At 38.8% G+C, this 22,028-nt stretch overlaps 2 protein-coding genes across 3 annotated transcripts; one reads left to right on the plus strand and one right to left on the minus strand.

Annotated features, from left to right (window-relative positions):
• Positions 1-975: 975 nt before the first annotated feature.
• On the plus strand, positions 976-18,047 carry atp7b (ATPase copper transporting beta). Of its 2 annotated transcripts, none has more exons than XM_028470315.1 (22): positions 976-1,124; positions 4,018-4,269; positions 5,154-5,439; positions 6,136-6,336; positions 6,418-6,575; positions 8,404-8,565; positions 8,850-8,923; positions 9,413-9,575; positions 9,648-9,881; positions 10,400-10,491; positions 10,569-10,696; positions 11,461-11,615; positions 11,697-11,831; positions 11,917-12,111; positions 12,418-12,600; positions 13,118-13,301; positions 13,699-13,839; positions 14,459-14,601; positions 14,673-14,876; positions 14,958-15,075; positions 16,730-16,832; positions 17,674-18,047. In XM_028470315.1, the coding sequence occupies exons 1-22, from the start codon at positions 1,011-1,013 to the stop codon at positions 17,843-17,845; spliced, it is 3,597 nt and encodes a 1,198-aa protein (XP_028326116.1). In that variant the 5' UTR covers positions 976-1,010; the 3' UTR covers positions 17,846-18,047. The 2 variants fall into 2 exon arrangements, with proteins under 2 accessions (XP_028326116.1, XP_028326126.1); XM_028470325.1 differs by having other exon boundaries at positions 13,705-13,839.
• A 236-nt stretch (positions 18,048-18,283) lies between these two features.
• On the minus strand, positions 18,284-19,291 carry LOC114479058 (leucine-rich repeat-containing protein 3-like). Its single transcript, XM_028472503.1, has one exon. The coding sequence runs from the start codon at positions 19,115-19,117 to the stop codon at positions 18,284-18,286; it is 834 nt and encodes a 277-aa protein (XP_028328304.1). The 5' UTR covers positions 19,118-19,291.
• Between the last annotated feature and the right edge of the window lie 2,737 nt (positions 19,292-22,028).

The raw sequence follows: 22,028 nt of genomic DNA on the forward strand, positions 1-22,028 counted from the left end.
ACTGCAGTGATTTTTCTCTAAATCATTTGAAAATGTGGTTAATACCCTAAACTAAACTATTTTATAGTGTGAAACTTATAATTTTTAAAATAGTTTGAAACTCCTCATCACAGGTGTTGAATGATTATTCTTACATTTCTGCACTGCTTCCTGTTCTCTATAGCATGGGTATACAGAATATATATATTTATATATATATTACAGTTTGAGCCCATTTTAACTTATTTTTTTTATCCTTTTTCTACACCAAACATGTCATATTTTAATCTATTTTCATCACTTTTTCTGCCATGGTTTTATATTTTTGAAGCATTTTTTCTACATTACTCCCATTTCTGCCACTTCTTCATCAAATTTCAATGCTTTTTCTGCACATTTTTTCCACTTTCAAGACATTTTCGGCATTTATAAACCCTTTTCACCACTTTTTACACCTAATGTCACACATGTCGACCCATTATTGTCACGTTTAACCATTCTTCACCATATTTGATGCTTGTTTTTTTTGCCAATTTAACCACATTCACACCTTGTCTTGCCCATTATTTCCCAGTTTAAACTAATTGCTCCAATATTGACACTTTGAACCCTTTTTACTTCTTTTTCTGTCCATTTTTGGCCACTCTAATTTGCAACTTTTAACCAATGTGTGTTTTTTTTTTTAAATTTTAACTTGTTATATTACAGATTAAAACAAGAATTTACATCTTTAAAATTCTTATTTACTGTGGTGCAAATAATAAACTTCCTGGATATGAGTGGATATTGTTCAGATAAATGTGGTTGTTTATATATTTGTATAATTAAACATTTTAATCTGTTTTTTGTTGTTGTTTTAACAACATTTTGGTAGTTTTAGTCTTGCTGACTTTGTATTTACAAAGTAAAGTTGATAACTTTTATTGTAAACACGACCTTTGGTCACCTGACCGTCCGCCACCCCTATTTGTGACGTCACAGTAAGCGGCGGGGGCGCGGACTTTCTCCTTTCATCTGATAACGCTCTCAGCATGCTTTCAACGAGGTCCGCAGGGACGCCGCTCCGGACCGAGTCCGACCTGGACCAGAACCACATGTTGGAGCTCGTTTGCCGGGACCGAAGAGCCGCAGCACCGTGGTCACAGGTGGGCCTTTTTACTCTGATAGTCCGCACACCAGCTGCTAATTCACTGGGCTTTTACTCTGAAAGGTCCGCAGGTTCTCACCATTACAACTCAAACTTTGGTCTTAATAGAGGCGAGCATTCACTATTTTTGACTTTTCAGGCTGTGTATTTATTCCAAATGAGCAATTATTTATACGGAAGAGTTCAATTTAAGTACTTACACGTACTTCCTGTGTTCTTACGTTGTTATTTTGATAATATGGATTTGGTATATATTAAAACTCTGTTGTGTTTTTCTAAACCAGCTTGTTAATTATGAGTGCACCTTCTAGTGTGACAAATCGGTCAAATACAAATAATAAATTAACAAATAACTTGTAATTATCTACAGTGTATATATATATGTGCATGCCCTTATTTTGAAAGAACTCGTATTTATTAGGTGAGACGTCTTCAAGTAAAGCTTCAAGTCCAGTTGCCGCATTCTTTACACTCTTTCGCAATAAAAGGGCTTTTACTTTGAAAATGTACAAAGTAAATTTATGGTTCGCCATCTACGTTAATGGAAATTGATTTTTTTTAAATATTCCTATTGAGTTAAAAAGTACCAAGAGTAAATAAAAGTAAAAAAAGAAGCATGATTATTTCTCCAATTGCAATTCTTTTTTACTTTTCTTAAAAAAAAAAGCTATATATATTTAATAAATACCTAGCTTATTGGTTTATTATCCCCTAAAATTTAGTTGTGGCTGAATAATTTGGATTGTACATTTTTTTAAAAAATGACTAAAATACAAAAAAATAAGATGAAATAAAAGATAACTTCTTCACATCCCACGGCACAATAGTAACAACACATTATACTTTAAGCACAACCAATCCATTTTTTTTTTTTATGTCCGGCCCTAACTCTCTCTCCCTTGTTCCTTCCTCCCTCCCTAGGGTGTAACACTCAACTATCTTTTTAAATATTTAATCTATTTAATTATCTAATAAAGTTTAGCTTAGCCTTCCTCAGGGAGGGTCACAACTAAGCAACGAAATAAATACATTTCTTTCTTTTTGCAAGAATAAAACATGCATATTTGTCACAAAAAAAAAAAAACTACATGGTGTTAATCTTGGATAGTTAATGCAGACGAGTAAAATAAAATAAAAGGAAACCCGTGACAGCTAAACCACCTGCTCACCTCAGTGATGGGCGGGGCTTAACCTCCCCACCACCAGGGGTCACTAGAGCCACCCTACGCAAACATTCTTGCAGAAAAATCAAATTTAATCAACAAATATTCACCATAAATAGTACGATTGTAAAGTGGAAGTTAGCTGCGAAACGACGGAATAAAGCGTTATTACAGAATCTTCACATTAAAATAAGTTATGGACAAAAAGTGGATTTTTCAAGACTTAATTCTTCCTCTAATGGTGGTTAATTATTTCTCTACAGCAGTTCTACTGAGTATAAAGACATTTTGATTGAAAAAATAATTTCCGACAAACCTTTCTGAAAGGACATAAAGTGTTTTTATTTGAATTTGCTTTGTCATTTGATTGAATAAATCATTAACTGGGTCACTCCTTCAGCCCTTCTCCAGCAGCAGAGCCTGTTCAAGAGCTAAAAACACATGACGGTCTTCACATTAATCCCAGCGTGACTTGGATTTACCCTTTAGTCCAGCACAGAGCGTCACATCTGTGAGAAGAAAGTCCAAATTAATAAAGAGACTCGAGTCTAAGTGACACCAACCATGCAGTAAACAGGTCGCTCTTATTTTAGTCGATTCATACAAAAAAAAGCTCCGAAAACTTTAATTCTCACAAATAACTCTGTCACACCTGTAGGCACACACTCACTCCCTCTGTTCTCTTTTATCCTCATAGTGTCTGAGTATTTGGACTCTTTCTTTCTACATGTCACTGCACCGACACAGCAGTTTTTACTCCTCTAAAATAGCAATGTCATGTTACACCAACCGCTCTCGTCCTTCTATTTAATGTCCTCCCTAACTCCTTTTCCCTTGTGTTTCCACCCCCCACTCCAGTGTAAAACTGCCAATCTGACGTCAAATCTGACCCTGAGGTTTAAAAATCAATGCTGTGTATTTACTTTAGAGTGAAAGCTCAGGGTTAAAACTGAGGAAACCCTAAAATCAATAAAATGTTTACATTGTAGCCTAAAATATGCTTCAGTTTGATAAAATACATCACAGAAACATCTGTGGAATTAAGTTTTGTGGGTTTTTGCTGAGAAAACTCATTCTTTCAAACATTTTTTCAGCCAGAAATGACAATTTTAATTTGAGGTAAAGTATATATACAGTATCTAGATCAGAGATAGACATCTTTTATCAGAGCGGGGCCACATTATCAACATTCATGTCAGCATTTAGAATAAAGACCAATCATAGTGTTAAGAGTTTTACCTTTGTAGTCCTTTTGTGTGGGTTTTATTGGTGTATTTGAGTTTTTAGACATTTTGTGTATTTTTAAATACATTTTTTCCATTTTTGTTTCAATAAGAGTGTTTTTGTTATTTTTTTGTGTTATTGTTGTCATTTTGTGTATTTTTTTGTCATTATGTGCAATTTTGTTAGCATTTTGTGTGTCTTTTAAGTCCATTTGTGTATGTTTGTTGTTTTTGTAGTCATTGTGTGTCTCAGTGGTTGTTTAGTGTATCTTTGACATCATTTTGTGTACTTTTGTTGACATTTTGTGCATTTTGCCGTCATTTTCTGTGTTTCTGGAGTTTTGTGTGTTATGTTGGCCTTCATATAACTTTCTTTTAATTTAATCAAAAAGTTTATTTTTTAACATTTATATTACTGTGGCCGTCCTTCTGTATAGATGATGTTCAAGTTAAGTAAATCTAATTTGACTCTATTTATTGAACTTCATTATATCTGATCATCTAGGTAATTGGCGGTGCTGATGCTGTGACAAAGGGCTTCGATAACTTGGCCTACGATGGTGGCGGTCAGGTGGAGGTCCACTCTGCTCCGAGCTCCTCCTGCATTTTGAGACTGAGTGGCCTTCACTGCGGCTCCTGCGTGCAGACCATAGAGGAGGTGGTCCGGAGTCTTCCAGGGGTGTCAAAGGTCAGCGTGTCCCTGCAGGAGAGCTCCGCCGTCGTCCTATTTGACCCTCTGAAGGTCACACAGCAGCAGGTGAGAGACGCTGTTCAGCAACATCTGTCTGAAACTAGTCCAAAAATACCAAAATTTGTAAAAAAAAACAGTGTGGACAAGCAAATATCAGTTAAAAACCTAAACTACGCTGAACTAATGTATAACCACTTATAAATCCATTAAGAATCAGTGAGAAACCTCAGTAACCAGTGCGAAACCAGTGAAAAGCCATTATAAAACCAGTCTAAACGGAGACCAGTTTAAAACTAAATTAAACTAAACTATAACCATTTATAAAACACAAGTTATTTATAACTCATTAACAACCCATAAGAAACCACTTAGAAACCAGTGTAAGGTCTGTGTCAAACCAATTCAAACCACAAAACCAGTTAGAAACCAATCTAAACAAGGACAATAGTCTATTATAAATTGTAAAAACTTGTTAGAAACCAGATCGAAACCACTTTGAAACAAGTGTAAAACCAGTTTAAAACAGCTCAAAATGGTTTATAGGTAAATTACGCTGAATTTTAATTTGTAACAACCAGTTTGAAACCAGTGTATCTAAACAGAGGCCAGTTCAAACTGGTTTACAACTCAACTGATCTAAACAGAGGCCAGTTCAAACCTCTTTAAAAATAAACTACATTAAAACAAAACCGTTCAGAAACCAGTGTAAAACCAATCTAAGGAGGGACCAGCTCCAAATATTTTATAGTTAAATTACACTGAATTATAATTTGTAACAACCAGTTTGAAACCAGATAGAAACGACATTGAAACCAGTGTAAAATCAATCTAAACAGAGCCTTGTTCTAACCAGTAATCTAGTTAGAATTTAGAACGAGTTATACTAATTAAAGCTACTTCTAAATCTGTAGTTTTAGTCGCGTTAATTGCTTTGTTTGTTTGTGTAAAAGATTCAAGCTTCCATCGAGGAATCTGGATTCGAGGCGACTCTTTTATCCGATGATGGATTCGACCAGAGCTCGTCCAGGCAAACCGTTACGGTCCAGGTTGGGGGGATGACCTGCGGTTCCTGTGTGCGTTCTATAGAGAACGCCGTGTCCCAGCTGAGAGGCGTGCACAGTGTGCACGTGTCGCTGAAGGAGGGAAAGGCGATGTTGACCTTTGACCCCAAGCTGATCGAGCCGGAGCTGCTGCGATCCGCCATCGAGGAATCGGGCTTTGAGGCGACGCTTTCGGGTCAGTTGGAATCAATCGCTTCCTTTTTACATGGTAGGGATTAAGCTCCGCCCCCTCAGTTACAGACAGAACCTGAATACGATAAAAACAACAGCATCGACCCATTATACTAATAGTTATATAACAATAGTACCTCAGTATATAATAATTATGGTAAATACTGATATTACTGGACTTATCCCATCCCTGTGTGTGTTGTTATTGTTAACAACGTTCATCATTATTGATTAGTGATCGATTTCATGTTTTTACTCTAAATGTAATCGTCCTCTCTCTTTGAAACTCTCTTATTGTTGTTATTTGAGCTGTTTGTGACCTCACTGAGTGGAGTTGTTTTCGTCAAGAAGCGTCGCTCGCATTCCTCCGGTCGCCATAGAAACGAGCACTTACTGTCACCCAAGGGACTCTCAAGCAGCTCTCAGTGTCCAAAACAGACTTAACCACGTGAAGGAGCTTATTAATGTTCATGAGGCAATACTGATATCATTATTTGTTGTATATTTGTATGTTAAAAAAGTAAGATAAATAATTTTATCTATTGTATTTTAATTATTTTGTTTTTATTCCGTAAAACATTTTTTGGTTTATCAAAATTATATAACAAAATCATTAAAGTTGATGACTGAAATGATACATTGGTTATTTGATGTTTTATTTTTTTGTTTATTTTGGGCTTTTTTTCTCCCTTCTATTCAGAAAGTCCAAATCCTCTTCTCAATGACGTTGACTCTCTCTCCACACATTCTTTGCCTGCTCATGCCTCGTCGTGGTTCAAACTTCCGTCGACCTCTGAAACCTCCGCCGAGTGTAAAGAACAGAAATGTTTCCTCCGAATCTCAGGAATGACCTGCACTTCCTGTGTGGCAAACATAGAGAAACACCTTCTGAAGCACAGCGGTTGGTCTCACGCTTTCAGCGCGATTAGCATCGAATCCGAGCTAAGATGGTCTGAAACAAGCACTTTGTCCGTGTTTTCAGGGATCTTCTCCGTGCTGGTGTCCTTGATGTCTGGGAAGGCCGAGGTGAGGTTTGACCCCAACCTTCTGAACACCTCGGCCGTGGCTCGGCTAGTGGAAGAGTTGGGATTTGGTGCTGAGCTAACAGAGGATTTAACACACGGAAAACTGGAACTGACTGTAAGTCAAATCTCTTCCATGAAACACAAACACACACTTGATCTTAAGCTGTGTTCAAAATGGCGTACTTACGTACTACTCATATTAAGTCAAAATGAATATGTAGTGCGTTCACATTAGATAGTATGAAAATACTGAGTACATGTGAAATTGCAGGATGTATACTATATCAGGACATTTTTGACGTATGCACCGTGGTCACACTAGTCATACTCAACTGCCGAAAGATACATTGCGAGCAGAATGTAAAATCATCCTGGGACAGGCTTCAAGCTAAAAATCAAACTTCTCCTTTTCAAAATAAAAGCATCCCTTCTTGCCTTCCGTTAGTTTTTAACACTTTTGTAAACAGGGCTCTTGTTTTGAAGTTAACCAGATGTTTTGTCTCCAAAAATCTCTGCAATGTCTATATGAAATGTGTTTCCGTGAGTTTTATGGTTCAAAAGATCACGTTTATTCTACTTGGTCGCTTTCTCACTTTAGTTTTCAAAACTTTCAAAGGCGGAGAATCAACAGAGATATTTAGTCTCAGTGTGCTTCAAGTTTTTGTTGTTGTCGATTTGAAATGCATCTTGGGAAACTTGGAAGTATACTTCAACACAATCATCATCCTAATCATACTTGTAGTATATAGTAGTAGACAGTATATACTCAATGAGTTTGTAGTGTATAGTACGAAGTGATATTTTGAACACAGTCTGAGACTTGACTTGAACTTGAAGTGTGTATAACACCATTTTTGGCGTTTTACGATGATCTTATTCTATGACTAAATGTGGCAAACGATACTTTAGCAAGTTTCGACTTGAGTGATTCAAATTTTGTATTCATATCATAAAAGCATTTTAATTGATTATTATTTTAGTCTTCTAAGATTTCAGACTTGACTTGGACTTAAACTCTAAAACTTGAGACTCTACTTCGACCTAAACTCTAAGACTTGAAACTTCACTTGGACTTGAGCTCAAAGACTTGAGACCCGTTCCCCCAAGACCTAAGAATCGACCTCTGAAGACTTAAGACCCAGCTTCTAAAACTTGACTTGCACATGAACTCAAAAACCTTAGACTTGAGTTAGACTTGAGCTCAAAGGTTTGAGTTTCAAGACTTGGACTCAACCTCTACAGAACTGAGTGTGATTTCAGCTTGTAACTGAAAAAATGTGCTGATTGTAGAAAACAAAGGTCAAAACTGTTTTGTCTTTATAGTGTTACTTCAAGCACAGTTAGTTACAATCTGATGAAATGCCCGAGGAGGGAATCTCTCCTCTGGACTTTATACACCTTAGATGTTACGAAGGGTTCAGAAACATGGATATGTATTTTGAAAACAGATAGCAGACATGGGAATTGAGCTATCAGAATGTGACAGATACTGTGTCAAACTGACCAGGACACACAGGAACACAGAAATCTCCATGGCCTCCTTATGCTCAAATTCTAGTGTAACTAAATATGAATTCACAAGTTCAAAGACTTTAGTCGGGACATGGACTTCAGCTCAAAGACTTGAGATTAGACATGAAATTCTGCTCAAAGACTTGAGTCTAGAGATGGACTTCAGCTCAAAGACTTGAGTCTAGACATGGACTTTAGCTCAAAGACTTGAGTTGACCTGCACTTGACTTCTAAAGACTTGAGACTTGTCCTTTAAATACTTGAGACTTGACTAAAGCTGAAACACTTGAAACTTGACACGTGAACACCTCTGATTGGACATCTGAAGACTAGATTTGACCTCCAAACCTTGACTCTCACATGGTCTCAAAGACCTGAGATTTGACTTGAACTTTAGGTCAGAGACTTGTGAGCCTCACGTGTCTCTGCAGATCACAGGAATGACGTGTGCGTCATGTGTTCACACCATCGAGTCCAAACTAACTTCGACCAAAGGCATCCTCCAGGCCTCTGTTGCCCTAGCAACCAAAAAGGCACAAATACAGTTCAACCCCGATGTACTTGGAGCTCGAGACATTGTTCACATCATTCAGGTACCGATTGGTTTTTATTATGAAATACAAACATGAAGTACAAGCATGAAAGCTTCTGTTATATGTCAGCAGTTATAATGTTTACCAGTTGAAGTGATACACCAAAATGTAAGCTAATCATTGTATGCGTATGTCACACTGTAGTTCTCTTAAGACTTCCTACAGTCACAAACATAAAAAAACCATTTTGCTCTGGTTTTTCCTTCTTCAGAACTAAGTTATCCGTTTTTCCTGTAGTGTGAATGAAGATAAAATAACAAATATAAATCTATATTTTCCTGCAGAGTTTGGGATTCGAGACCAGTCTAGAGAAAACTGGCTTTAGTAACCACTTGGATCACTCGGAAGAAATCCAACAGCAAGTATCTGCCTTTTGAAAATGTTCAACACTGTACACAAACATACTCTTTTTAACATTGATAGGAGATATTTACCAAAATTGATTTCTCATAAAGTATCCACTGGTGGGCCTTGGAACCACAGGCCCTCAATAAACAGACCGTAAATAAATCAAACTGTCCATAGAGCCAACAATCATCATTTGCCATTATTTGAACAAAACTTGAAAAAAAATGTTGAAATATTGCAAGTTATTGTATGCATTTTGTGATTATGTATTTGTTATACAAACATGGAATTACCCAAAACATGTTTTTTAGATGCTTGGATTTGGATCTTCTTATGGGTGTTGTTCCTTGGGTTAGCTCTGGATTTCATTTTATTTAACATATGGTTTCCTAGAGTTTTCCTAATACTAGATGGTTGCGTTGTTGGTATGGCTGTTGTTCCTGTTTCTATGTGTATTAGTTTTCCCTGGATCTGGATGTAGATGTATTTCCGGTTACAGATGGAGGAACTCCTTCCTGCTCAGCCTGGTGTTTGGCATTCCTGTCATGGCTTTGATGATCTACATGATGGCGATGGACGATTCAATGCATCACCAACAGAACATTCTTCCTGGACTGTCCCTGTTTAACCTGGTCTTCTTCCTGCTCTGCACACCTGTACAGGTGAGGCTCCCCCTTTAAAAATTCTTGCTTTGTTTTAATAGAAACACCTTGATAAACATGTTTATTGGACAGATATTTGGAGGCCGGTATTTCTACATCCAGGCGTTCCGCGCTCTGAAGCACCGCACGGCAAACATGGACGTGCTTATCGTCCTGGCGACGTCCATCGCCTACCTTTACTCCTGTGTCATCCTTGTGGTTGCCATGGCAGAACGAGCCAATCAGAGCCCAGTTACATTCTTCGACACGCCGCCTATGCTCTTCGTATTCATTGCTCTGGGACGATGGCTAGAGCACATTGCTAAGGTAGGGGAATAGAAAAATACCTAGTTATCTGTTAGTCTGTCTACCTGCCCACCTGTCTATACTTGCCTACCTTTACCATCACTACCATCTGTCTGTACATACCTATAGCTACTTTAAACGGTCAACCTACAAATACCTAACTACTAACCTATTCCTACTTACCTATTCAACCATATATACTTTACTTTCTCTACCTACATATACAAGTACGCATCTTATCAAACTTACTTACCTATCTATACATACCTACATACTTAAACCTATACTTATTGACCTACTCCTACCCTCACACATATCTTCTTTCCTATACCTATGTGTCGTGCTTGCAAATGCATACCTACCTATCTATCCCTACCTACCTGTAAGTATCCACTGTCCTACATACTTTCTTACATCTCCCTACCCATCAACCCTATATATTTTTGCATACCTGCCTACACCTTAATTCTACTACTACCTACCTTTCTCCACCTTCTCACACACCTATCTACTTGCTAATCGTGTTTCCACTCTTTCAGAGTAAAACGTCTGAAGCGTTGGCCAAATTAATGTCTTTGCAAGCAACAGACGCCACTGTGGTCACATTAGGACCTGAAAACTCCATCATCAGGTGGGGATCACATCCACAAACACACACACATAGACACACACACACACACATATGTATGTCTTTATGTATGTGTGCAGTGAGCAGCAGGTGGTGGTGGAGTTGGTCCAGCGTGGAGACATAGTTAAAGTAGTCCCTGGAGGAAAGTTCCCCGTGGACGGGAAGGTGGTGGAGGGAAGCTCGATGGCCGATGAATCTCTGATCACGGGTGAGCAAGTGACGACCCAGAGACAGTGTGTAGGCCAATGCTAATGCTAACGATCAGCAAACAGCTTGAAGGTCCCAGTCTTCTTGGTCTAGTTCAGGCGTCTGCAACCTTTGCTCTTAAATGAGTCATTTTGTCTAATCTCACCTGGATTAAAGTCCTTCTGGAGCTGAAAAAAATACCTTCTCAATGAAGACAAGTGTGCATAAGATTCTATACAGTTAAAATTATATATAATAATGTTATATAAACAACATTTTTTTAGTTATGCATTTGAAGGGCTACAAAAAATAACTTGACTTTGATTGCATGTGCTAGAGTGGGTCAACATATGCTAATTGCTCATTTCTTGCAACATATCAAGCATTCATATTAAGCCGGCATGTTGGCAGTTAAATAAAACTTTCCCCACACAAATAAAATCTATATTTTCTTCCAGAATAGTCTTTTTGTGAGTTTAGTTATCTATCGGGAAAGTTAATGGTCTGTAGAGGTTGCAGGAGGTGGAGTTGGAAGGTGGCAGAGTTAATACACAATGTGATTTATTTTATTTCAAGTTAATATCATTATTCATCAATACCCTCTGTAAGAAATAACAATTAATTATTTTCATTTTTTTTCAACTATAAGGAGCCATTGCTAAAGAGTCAAAGAGCCACATGAGGCTCCAGAGCCGCAGGTTGCAGACCCCTGGTCTAGTTATTTAGATTTAAAGATTTAGAAGTTACTAATGGATGTTTTGTTGTCATGGTTATGGTATGGCTCAGGTGAACCCATGCCAGTCAGAAAGAAGGTTGGCAGTTTGGTGATCGCCGGCTCCATCAATGCTCACGGAGCTCTCCTGGTGGAAGCCACACACGTGGGAGCTGAAACCACTCTGTGTCAGATCGTCAAACTAGTGGAAGAGGCCCAAACATCAAAGGTAGAGAGAAAGCCTTTCGTCACAACCACCCTGATGTATTACACCTATCGTCCAGCTGGAGCTTTGTTTGTGCATCCTCAGGCTCCGATCCAACAATTCGCCGACAGACTGAGTGGTTTCTTCGTTCCTTTCATTGTCATCATCTCCGTCCTGACTCTGGTTTCATGGTCAATCGTCGGATTTGTCGACTTTGATGTTGTGAAGGAGAATTTCCCGGTAATTAAAAAACAATGGAAGACAATCATCTTCAATTGAAGTTAAAAAGTGAGTTACGTGAGAAAAAAAAAGGTTTTCTTCTCAGGGCTACACTCCGAGCCTTTCAAAGGGCGAGGCTGTCCTGCGTTTGGCCTTCCAGGCTTCCATCACCGTCCTGGCCATCGCCTGTCCCTGCTCGCTGGGCCTGGCGACACCAACAGCAGTGATGGTGGGAACGGGCGTCGGGGCTCAGAGTGGGATCCTCATCAAGGGAGGAGAGCCGCTGGAAACCATGCATAAGGTTAGTAATACCCCATTAATATTGATAATGATAATAACTTGCATGTTTTGGTTAGCTTAGCATGTAGCGGTGCACGGTCAAAGGGTAAAGGGGTGGAGCTATGAACATTTTCTTTCTTTTAGATCAGTCATGTGGTTGATAAATTGTCTTACTGGGAGCTGTAGAAATAAAACATTACGAACCACCCATTGGATGGGAGGAGAAATTAGGATTCATCTTGCTGTTCTTTTCAAAATAAAAGCAGACTTACAAGTTTACTATTATACTGACCACAGGCAGACTTTGTTGTTACATTGTTGCCCTCAGATCTCGGTGGTGATGTTCGATAAAACAGGCACTATCACTAACGGCGTTCCTCTGGTGACCCGGGTACTGGTTCTGTGGGAGACTGCCCGCATGCCTCTCAGCAAAGTGCTGGCTGTGGTTGGAACGGCAGAGAATAGCAGCGAACATCCGCTGGGAAAGGCGGTGGCAAAGCACTGCAGAGAGGTGTGAGTGTATGTATGTATTATGTACACTGAACAAAAATATAAACGCAACACTTTTGTTTTTGCTCCCATTTTTCATGAGCTGACCTCAAAGATCTAAAACATTTTCTATAAACACAAAAGACATATTTCTCTCAAATCTTGTTCACAAATCTGTCTAAAGCTGTTTTAATGAGCACTTCTCTTTTGCAGAGATAATCCATCCCACCTCACAGGTGTGGCATCAAGATGCTGATTAGACAGCGCGATTATTGCACAAGTGTACCTTAGGGCGGCCACAATAAAAGGCCACTCTGAAATCTGTCTAACTTAGATTTAGACAGATTTGTGAACAATATTTGTGAGAAATAGGTCTTTTGCGTATGTAGAAAATGTTTTAGATCTTTGAGTTCAGCTCATGAAAAATGGGAGCAAAAACAAAAGTGTTGCGTTTATATTTTGTTCAGTATGTGTATGTGTGTGTGTGTGTGTGTTATGGACAGTATGTAGATGAGTCTTTGCCTGCCTTTGTGTAACAGGAGTTGGGATCAGACGTGCTCGGGTTCTGTTGGGATTTCCAATCCATTCCCGGCTGTGGAATCAGCTGCCGCGTTTCCGGTGTCGATCACTTCCTGCTGCAGAGCGACAAGCACTTCCTGTTGCCTGGGGCCACCACAGATGAAAGCAGCTTAATGGCCAAGTCCTCTCAGGTGCCCACTGCAGGTCAGCCATGGTTACATTTAGCAGCATCTCGAGCTGTTGAGTATTGGCTAATTTGCTAAAAAAGGAATCATTCTCTCCAATTTGAAACTTCTTTTTTATGGTTGGTTTAGACTGCTTCATCTTTTGAACAGTTGCCTTCTTCAGGCAGGGTTTGTTGTCCTAAAATACTGATCTTAACCCTCCTATCATCCTCACTTATGACCAACACATTTTATCCTTGTAGTCAATCTGACCCCTGGAATATTTGCTTCCAGAAAATCATTTTCAGAAAATTCTTGACCAAGTTTTTCTGTCAGACACTTTGTTTTTTTGTTGAATACATAAAAAACCCCTTAATAATGAAACTTGAAAATCTTTCATCTGAATATTTTCTAATTTTATTACCTCCTGTGTTCAGTTGCAGGAGCGTCCTACTCCGTTGTGATTGGGAACAGGGAATGGATGAGGAGGAATGGTCACCACATCAGAGCTGACATTGAAGCTGCCATGACCAGCCACGAGACCAAAGGACAGACTGCGATCCTTGTGGCCATAGACGGTGAGATGAAACATTTTAAATCTACTCTGGTAACCATTGAAGCGCTGACGTACCCTTTTCACTTAAGAAAAAGTAGAAAAGTAGGTGTTCACAAATGTGCAAAAGTAAAAATTAATATTCATATGTCATCTTATAAAGTCATTAACTCAACAAAAATACAAAGTTCAGTTAATTAAGTTAAAGTAATGATTTGCCATCTTTTTATTTAAATTAATGCTCATGCTGCCAATAATGTCCACGTTAAGATTAATGCTTATGCTGACAGTAATGTTTGTTAATGTTAATGCTGACTGTAATGCTCATGTTAATATTAATGTTAATGCTGACTGTAATGTTCATGTTAATGCTAATGCTGACTGCAATGTTCATGTTAATATTAATGCTCATACTGATAATGTTCATATTAATGGTAATGCTGACTGTAATGGTCACATTAATATTAATGCTTAAGCTGCCAGTAATGTTCATGTTAATATTAATGCTCATTCTGACAGTAATGTTCCTGTTAATGTTAATTCGAATGCTGACTCTAATGTTTATTTTAATATTAATGCTAATACTGATAGTAATGTTCTTGACATTAATGCTGGGTCCAATTCCTTCTTCGTGTCCTCTGCAGGCGTTTTATGTGCCATGTTGGCAATTGCTGACACAGTGAAGGCAGAGTCAGCATTAGCAGTAAACACGCTACAGAACATGGGCATCGATGTCGTTCTGATCACAGGAGACAATAGAAGAACTGCTAAAGCCATCGCAGCTCAGGTAACAAGCCCAAAAACACTCACAGGTCACACAAACACGCATGCACCTGCTGATGCTCCTCTCGTCTCCAGGTGGGCATCAAGAAGGTGTTTGCTGAGGTGCTTCCCTCACACAAAGTGTCCAAAGTGGAGGAGCTCCAACAGCGCGGTCTGAAAGTCGCCATGGTCGGAGACGGCATCAACGACTCGCCTGCTCTGGCCCAGGCCGATGTCGGCATCGCCATAGGAACAGGCACCGACGTGGCCATCGAAGCGGCCGACATCGTCCTGATCCGGGTAGGGAGTGGAGGTCTGAGTGGACAGGAGAAGACTGTTAATCTCATGCTGAAGGTTTTGGTTCTTTGGGTTCCTCTGCAGAATGACTTGTTGGACGTCGTTGCCAGCGTGGATCTGTCCAAGAAGACCGTGAGGAGGATTCGTATCAACTTCGTCTTTGCGCTCGTCTACAACCTCCTCGGAATACCGATCGCTGCAGGTGAGCATCGGGGTAGATGCGAGGGTTAATCGAGACCTATAACCTCCTATTTTTTTGTTGTATTTAGAAGAACCCTTTAACTTTCTGTTTTAGGTGTTTATATGAACCTATAACCCAGTGTTTCTTAAATGGGGGTACGCGATGGCACTACAGGGGCACTTGAGAGCGAGAGAGGAAAATTAACAAATGAAAGCGTTCGAAATATGGGGGTTTTATATTGTTTATTTTTAATTAAAATTGATAACCACACTGAATATTACCAGCAAGTCACAAAACAACAACAAAATACACAAAATGTCACCAAAAACACAAACACTAAGAGAGAAAAATACTCAAGATCACTACAAAATGCACAAAAATAACAGAGAAACATACAAAATGACATAAGAAACCACCAAATGACACCAAAACAGTGGCGGCTGCTGGTCTTTAATGCAGGGGAAGCTCATTTTCTGCCTACTTCAGAAAATGTATCTGTTTATTTAAATGTGAATTCTAGTAGAATTCACATTTTGTTGTCAACAACTATTTGTAGATTATCACACACGCACGCATGCGCGTAGCTGCTGCGCGCTGGAGTGTGAGTGTTTGGTCAAAAGTCTCACAACACAAGCAGTAACAGTCTCCACAAACACCAAAAACAGACACTAGGTTTGTCAGAAGTTAATTCGCTATGAGAGGATCAGCAAAGTCTCCGTGTCAACACAGAGCAACGACTGAAATATTTGAAAAACCCGCCTGTGTGCTTACAACGTCATACTCTCTGATTGGCTCATTTCGCTGTCAATCAAAATTGAATTAGCCTGAGACAGATCATCCAATCATCATCCATTATTCCAGCGTCCGGAACAGACAGATCCAGCCCACTGCTCCATAGACCTCCTGTGAAGCCCGGCGTCCGATGGGCGGGACTAAGTGCGTCATAACCGAGCATTTATCCAATGAGCGTCTAGTTTGACTGCAGTGGATCAACCCCTAAATCCTCTCCCATTGAAGTCAATTGAAGCTGAACTTCACCACTGTTTATTAACACTGTGACGCTGCGGTAATGAATGAAGAACGTCATGCTGTCACTGTCAGTTTCCTGTTATAAGAAGCTGATTCTGAACTAAACATACATGTGTTCTGTCATATATTTAGTCAATGAAATGTACACACAACACTACATATTTGACCACTGATTTTAGGGGAAGCTGAGGTTCCCTTGTAGTCTTAAAGCATCCGCCACTGCACCAAAAACACACAAAATTAGAGAAGAATATACTGAATAATAAAAAGAACAGACAAAAACACAAAATAACTCCAAAAACACTCAAAATCATGATAGGAATGATCTTGATTAGAACATGAGCAGAAAATACAAGGATCAGTCTTGGTCCTACATCAGAAGGGAAATGACTATAAATGATCAAAACTATTGAAATAAACTAAATGCCACTAAATGCTGTCTCGTTTCACTTATTTACAAAATGAGATTTTTTAAAATGTGTTATCACTCATTCATCATCATTTTGCTCTGCAGTTGTTTTTTCACAGAATTCTGAGAAAAATGTAGTAGTCGGACATAAGGGGGGTATTTGTATTCAAAAGTAACAGAAAGGGGGTACTTAAGACAAAAAAGTTTGAGAACCACTGCTAAAACCTGCTCTTTTAGGTGTGTTTATGCCTGCTGGACTTGTGCTCCAACCTTGGATGGGTTCGGCCGCGATGGCGGCGTCTTCGATTTCAGTCGTTCTGTCGTCACTTTTGCTGAAGACGTGAGTTTTTACACAAAAATCTCCATAATGCTAATGCTGACAGGATACCAATAAACATGCTCCTTTACTACTGCTTCCACCTCAATTGTGAAAGAGCTGGAGAGCTGCTCCATGGCAGAGAAAAACGCTAATGCTAATCCCGACACTAACTTATTAACGGTTCTGCTGTCTTAATGCCACAAATTAGTGGTGCGCTGACACTAAATGAATAATGGTGCTGCCCTCTATGCACACATCCACTAATGCCTTCGGAAAATGGTAAATGCTAAAGCTGACAGTGAACAAACACCTGTATCGACTCCTACTAATATAAACAATAAGGGTGGAGAGAGCTAATGCTAAGTGCTACAAAACAGTATCAGTTATAGATTAATATTAATGCTGATGCTGACTGTAACAAGGGTTGCAACTGGACCGTAATCCCTAATTAAAAAAATAATAGATATGCATGATTGCAATTGCAGTAAGACACTAATGCTGATGTTGACAGTTTAACAATATACATATCTATGTAATAGTAACAGATTTATTGTAATGCTGATAGTAAATATGTACCAGGTGCTTTGTTGCTGATTCTGACTGTTAATAGATATCCAGTAGGAAATAATGCTAATGCCAAATATATATATATATATATATATAAAAAAAGTGTCATTAACAGATTTACAGTAGAATGCTACTAATGCTGACTGTATTTTTACCACTAACGCTTACAGTAGGACTCTAAAAGTATGAATTTCAGCACAAGTATCACTGATTATTACTAATACTAGCAATAATGCTGATGCTAAATGTAAATAAAGGGTTATAGATTATTGCTAACTATAAATGGTCCTCACAGGTACAGGAAACCCACATATCAGCATTACATCGGAAAGAGTCTCCGTTCATCTCAGATAAGCACACACTTAGGTTTGGACGGCCTCCACCGAAGCCCCGCCCATCACCACACGACCCCGTCCACCCAGAGGGCATCGACTAATGGAGACCAGCATAAAGACATGATCGTGTAGTAAACTGTGCTCTGATTGGTCGCCTCGGGTGCTACTCCTACTGAGGCGTACACAGTACAAACTTAGCAGAAATGTGAACTGCTGTGGTCCATAACATTTTCCATAATTGAAAAAAAACAAGTGTTTTTATAAAACGTTTTATATAACGATTGTGAAAGTGAATCTAATATAATCTCAATGTATATTAAAAAAATACAGTTTTGGTTGTCTTTTTTGTGCAATCTTTATTTCTAACAATAGAACAGAAAAAGAGAAGTAGTTTTCTATTTAATCAATACAATTTCAGTTGTAGTTCAGTAAAGTTATGCTGCCATAGGTTTAGGTTCAACTTCTAAGTTCAAGTTATAAATTTGACAATATTCTGCAGTTAACAAATCAGAAACATCTTCATCTTGAAGTCACCTGTATTGGCTCAGTTGATAGTTTCATCTTAAGTCGTTAAAACCCTCCTAAAGTCTCTGGTCCTAATTCTCTTTGTTCCGTATCCGACACACTAAACATGCTGCTGGCTATGTCACTCTCCTTGCTGATGTGAGAGGACTTTGGCAGAGACTTCAGGTACTCCATGTGCTTCCGGGCGTCTTCTTGGTTGTGTTTGATGTAATAGATGATGTACACAGTCACCATAGAGAACCAGCAAAACATGGCCACGAACATGGCCACGTCGGTCGTCTTGTGGTGGAAGTTGCAGAAGTTGATCCCTGAGTCCAGGACGTGAATGACGGGCTGTCTCACGTATTCCTCTTGCACCGCTGTGAAGCAGATGACCTCGTTCACCGTTTCGGGGTCGAGCCTCAGGTCCCTTAGCGCCTCTTGCAGAGAGCAGTCGCAGTGCCAGGCGTTGTGCGAGAGGCGTACCCGGGCATGCAGATTGGTGAAAGTGTTACTTGGGAGGCTGCTCAATTGGTTGTTGGATAGGTCCAATCGCTGCAGGCCTTCAGATGTCCCCTGAAAAGCTCCCACGTCAACGCTCTCCAGGACATTGTGGGATAAGTCCAGCTCTCTGAGGTGATACAGCTCAGTGAAGGCCTCCTTAGGGATGTGTTTGATCTGGTTAGAAGAAAGCAGCAGGACCTCTGTCTCTTTGGGCAGGTTGGATGGGATGCTCTCGAGGCTTTGTGAGGTGCATTGCACCACCAGGCCGTTCCTGTCTGAGCAGTGGCAAACCGTCGGGCAAGCAAAGGTGGCTACGGTTGTCATTAGGAGCATGACGACTAAAAACCCCCAAGAAGAAGGTGTAACCCAGAACCAGCACCTTTGAGAGGCCCCCATTTGCCGGTAATGGGACGAGCCGCTTATTTGTACGTACCAGCGGGTCAGTTTTTGTAGCAGAGAGGTATCAAAAAGATCTGATTTGGTTTGGAGAAGGGATCTAAAGGTCTGTAACTGTGGTAGAAGAGGGGATTTCAAAGCTTGGCACTTTTGACAACTAAGACCAGTGGACAACCTCTTTTTAGGGATTCCATTAAAACCCCAAAAAACACAAAGTCTCACGATGCCTTTGCTACTTTCCAGGGGAACAAAGAAAAGGAAAATGAAGAGGAAAATGGTTCAACCAGTTCTTCTGCTTGAGTAGAATAAGAGATTTTGATAAGAGGTTTGCAAATTTAGTTGACTAAATCCAGAGGTAAAACCTTTTTAAAGATCCTCATAAGACCATACAAGATCTTGGGTGTTTAGTGGCGGAAAGTCACAAAATATGATCTGAAAAGAAATCTTTTGGATAAAATAAGGGGTTTAAAGGTGTAATGAAAGAGACTGGAGAAAAACAACTTTTAGAGATCCCAGTGAAGCCATAATTCCAGGTAAAAAGTAGTTGTTCTCCATTGTTATCCCTTGCCAACTCATTCCGGCAGAAGTAGTTGAATTCCACAGTCAACCTCACATCGAGGTATTGGACCCAAGAAATAACAATGCTTTAAGATTGTTAGAAAGTTTGAGATTGGCCGTTTTCTCTTAGCAGAAGATTAGCTCCACGAAGGGCAAAGAGGCATCTTCTAAAGCCGCGTCCCTGCCATAAATCCAGGCTGGAACGTTTGTCCTCTGAGCTGTAGAGAGAGAAAGGCGAGTCATCAGATTGTGCTTTTGATTTACTCTCTCTCTCTCTCTCTCTCTCTCTCTCTCTCTCTCTCTCTCTCTCAACACGAGATTAAATATTTTTTTCAGGTTTATACCATCAGGCCTTGTTCCAGCGTGGTTTCAATCGTCAGTCGGTAAAGTTCAACATTATCATAACAATAGCAGCTTACACGTTTATTGCATCGGAGGAAAAGACGAGCCAGAGAAACAAGGTGGCAAGTCTTCAGCATGCAGGAGATGAACTTTGGAACAGACAAAAAGGTGAGTGAAAGCATGCTGTGGGATCGTCAGTGGAGTGTGTAAGGGTCAGGACACACACACTCACGCACACACACACACACACACACACACACAGGTCTTTGGTTTGAACAGCAGGACCTAAAGATAAGCCCTCTTATTTATAATTTTATTCTGGAACCAGTTTGCCAGTTTAAACCCTCTGTAGCAACATTAAAAACCTGTATTAAACACAAGACATATTTGGATCTGAGCTTATTTTAAATTAAAATGAAAGTCATTCTTTTTATCTCAATTTATTTTCTAATTTCAGGTAATTTATTGGCTCTATATATATATATATATATATATATATATATATATATAAGAACCCTCAAATGATGATTTATCACATTTATGTTATTTTATATATTTTTCATTTCATTTTTATTTTGTTATACATTTTAAATGATGCAGTAGTTAGTTAATTCTTTATTAGATTATAATAGGTTTTAGTTGTTTGAAAGTGGTGCTGCTTTTGTTTCAAATTCATAATTTTTGCACCTGATATATTGTTTATTGTTACATTAGTAGATGGATAATAGGTAGTAATCTAGCAATTTCTACATTAAGTTCTAGTTGCAATTTTAAACTCTCAATATAGGTTTTTATGTAATTTTATTACTTTTTTATGAAAATGAATATGTATTTTTATAATTTATTACTTAGGAAATTAAAATGTATTTTATTTGAAAATTAAATGATCATTTTTGTTTACTTATTTGAAAATAAATGAATAATTCTTGCTTTACATTGTAACAATTTTATGTATATTGATATAATCTTTGAGCACTTTCTTACATTTTTTTTAATTTAACATTTTTTTTTTTAGATTTAAAATTGCATGGTGTATGTGTGTATAATTTACAAACCTTTGGCTTTGAAGATCCGAACAAGAGATGAGATGAGAAGCCACGTCGTAAACTGTCCGTTTAACATTGAAGGATTGGCTGTGGACTTACCGTGACGGTGTAGAAGGACACAGATGCTCCACTTCGTCCTCCTGTGTGTGAAGAGCTGCAATAACGGAGTCCTGGAGGAGGGTTGGGTGAGTGTGTGAGCTTCATCTTTTGTTTTACACAGATAAAGCAAAAGAAGCAGAAGTTTCAAACTGTCACAGATTTAGAAGTGACGTGGGTTGCGGGGTGGTGTGTGTGTGTGTGTGTGTGTATATATATATATATATATATATATATATATATACACACACATACATACACTGCCGGCACTATCCAATTTATCGCCCTTGGCAAGATTTCTCACTGCCAATTTAGATATCCTTTTACAAGAACATGAATATCTTTGTCTTACAAGAACCCAATCAAATTAGCTATCTTAAAAAAACACAGAAAAATAATTGATAGAAATAAATTAACAATAAAATGTAAATACACAAACATTACGGCAAGTTCTTTTATTTGTGTTATGGTTTCATTTATTCAGACAAGTTTTTCCAGGAAATTTTCTTTGACCTCCTGACATGTTTCAACTGCCAGTCTGCTGATTGCTTTGATCTGTCCTTTTGAGTTTTTTCTGGGTGTGGCCAAGCATTATTGATGCGCATTTTTGTATTGTATTTAATAATGCTTCTTCAATACTTCCTCATTCCTCATTTTCTCGTCTTTGTTGATGTTAAGTGGAGCTCAGGCCAACCTGACAGAACTGTCAAGGAATAACTAATAAGGACACATCAAAGCGAGATCAAAGTAAATTCCCTGAAAAATGTAGTCGATAGAATTTTTTCAGTTAAAAAAAAAAAGATTAGAAATACGGTGCAATTTATCCATTAAGTCGTATTATAGAGTTAATTTTCCTTTAGTTTTAGTTC

Source organism: Gouania willdenowi, chromosome 2, assembly GCF_900634775.1.
Source record: "Gouania willdenowi chromosome 2, fGouWil2.1, whole genome shotgun sequence".
NCBI lineage: Eukaryota > Metazoa > Chordata > Actinopteri > Blenniiformes > Gobiesocidae > Gouania > Gouania willdenowi.